Consider the following 1,149-nt stretch of genomic DNA (forward strand, 5'->3'; position numbering starts at 1 on the left):
GGCTCGGGTCGCCGCTGCCGGGCGGGGGCGCCACGGCGCTGCAGAGCCTGCCGGGCTTCGGGCCGCCGGCGCAGAGCCTGCCCGCCAGCTACACGCCGCCGCCGCCGCCCTTCCTCAACTCCCCGCCGCTGGGCCCCGGCCTGCAGCCTCTCGGGCCGCCGCCGCCCGCCTACCCGTGCGCGCCCGGCTTCGGGGACAAGTTCCCGCTGGACGAGGCGGACCCGCGCAACAGCAGCATCGCGGCCCTGCGCCTCAAGGCCAAGGAGCACATCCAGGCCATCGGGAAGCCGTGGCAGGCCCTCTAGGGCCACCGGGGACCACATCGGGTCGGACCACCGCCCCGGGAGCCGCCCCGGAGCCGCACGCGCGCCTCCCTCCTTCCTTGGGGTCCCCCACTGTCACTCTCCCGAGCCGTCTGAAGCTGCAGCCAGGCGGGGCTCTAGGACTCGCGCGTCTGTCCCCGGCGCGCCGGGGCCCTCCGGCCACCCCGGCCCTGGTGCCGGAGGGGGAGAGGCGGCCGGGCCCCTCGGGGTTCAGCCTGACCTCGGCGTGGCTACCCCCAGAAAACCACAGCTGGGAGGACGGGGAGGCCGAGAAATAGAGTTCGAGGGACTATTTGTACGCGTAGTTTGAAGTCCTGGGGAGGAGAATTAAAGGTTGCCTTGTTTTGGTTTGACTCTGGTTAAGGGCGCTCAGGCCTCGGTGGCGGGGAGGGAGACGCGTGTGCCCGAGTGGGGGTACGGGAAGGGCTGCGGGGACGCGCGGGGTGGCTCGCGGGGAGCGGAGGACTGCGCAGGAGCTGGGTCTCCCTCCTGCGTCCCCTGCGGGGGGCGCTGTACTGCGGCGGAGACTCGGCGCCCTTCACCAGGGCTCCCCTGCCCCGGCGCGTGCGGGAGCGGCGAGTGTGTGGGGCTCGGGGAGTCAGGAGCCCAAGGCTCACCCCGCTGCGCGTTCCCAGGCCCTCTCTATGTAGCCCAACAGCCCAGCCGCGGCTGCTACTTTGAACGCTCGACCCCAAGAGGAAGCGTCTACATCACCTTCCCCAGGCTGAGAGGTGCAAGACCCAAAGCCCCTGTCGGCCCCGCCCCTCTTTTCGGCGCGCCACCGCCCAGGACCCCTCTAGGATCGCTGTCCGGGTCACGGGCTCGG

General features: G+C 72.2%; 1 protein-coding gene across 1 annotated transcript in view; it reads left to right on the forward strand.

Annotated features, from left to right (window-relative positions):
• Positions 1 to 681, forward strand: part of RAX (retina and anterior neural fold homeobox) — a 5,308-nt gene extending 4,627 nt beyond the window's left edge. The window contains exon 4 of the mRNA XM_040478671.1: positions 1 to 681. This exon is cut by the window's left edge and continues 17 nt beyond it. Within this exon, the coding sequence (XP_040334605.1) occupies positions 1 to 305 (305 nt within the window). The 3' untranslated portion in view covers positions 306 to 681.
• The last annotated feature ends 468 nt before the right edge of the window (positions 682 to 1,149 follow it).

This window comes from Herpailurus yagouaroundi, unplaced genomic scaffold (assembly GCF_014898765.1).
Source record: "Herpailurus yagouaroundi ecotype Mexico unplaced genomic scaffold, PumYag 142, whole genome shotgun sequence".
NCBI classification, from domain to species: domain Eukaryota; kingdom Metazoa; phylum Chordata; class Mammalia; order Carnivora; family Felidae; genus Herpailurus; species Herpailurus yagouaroundi.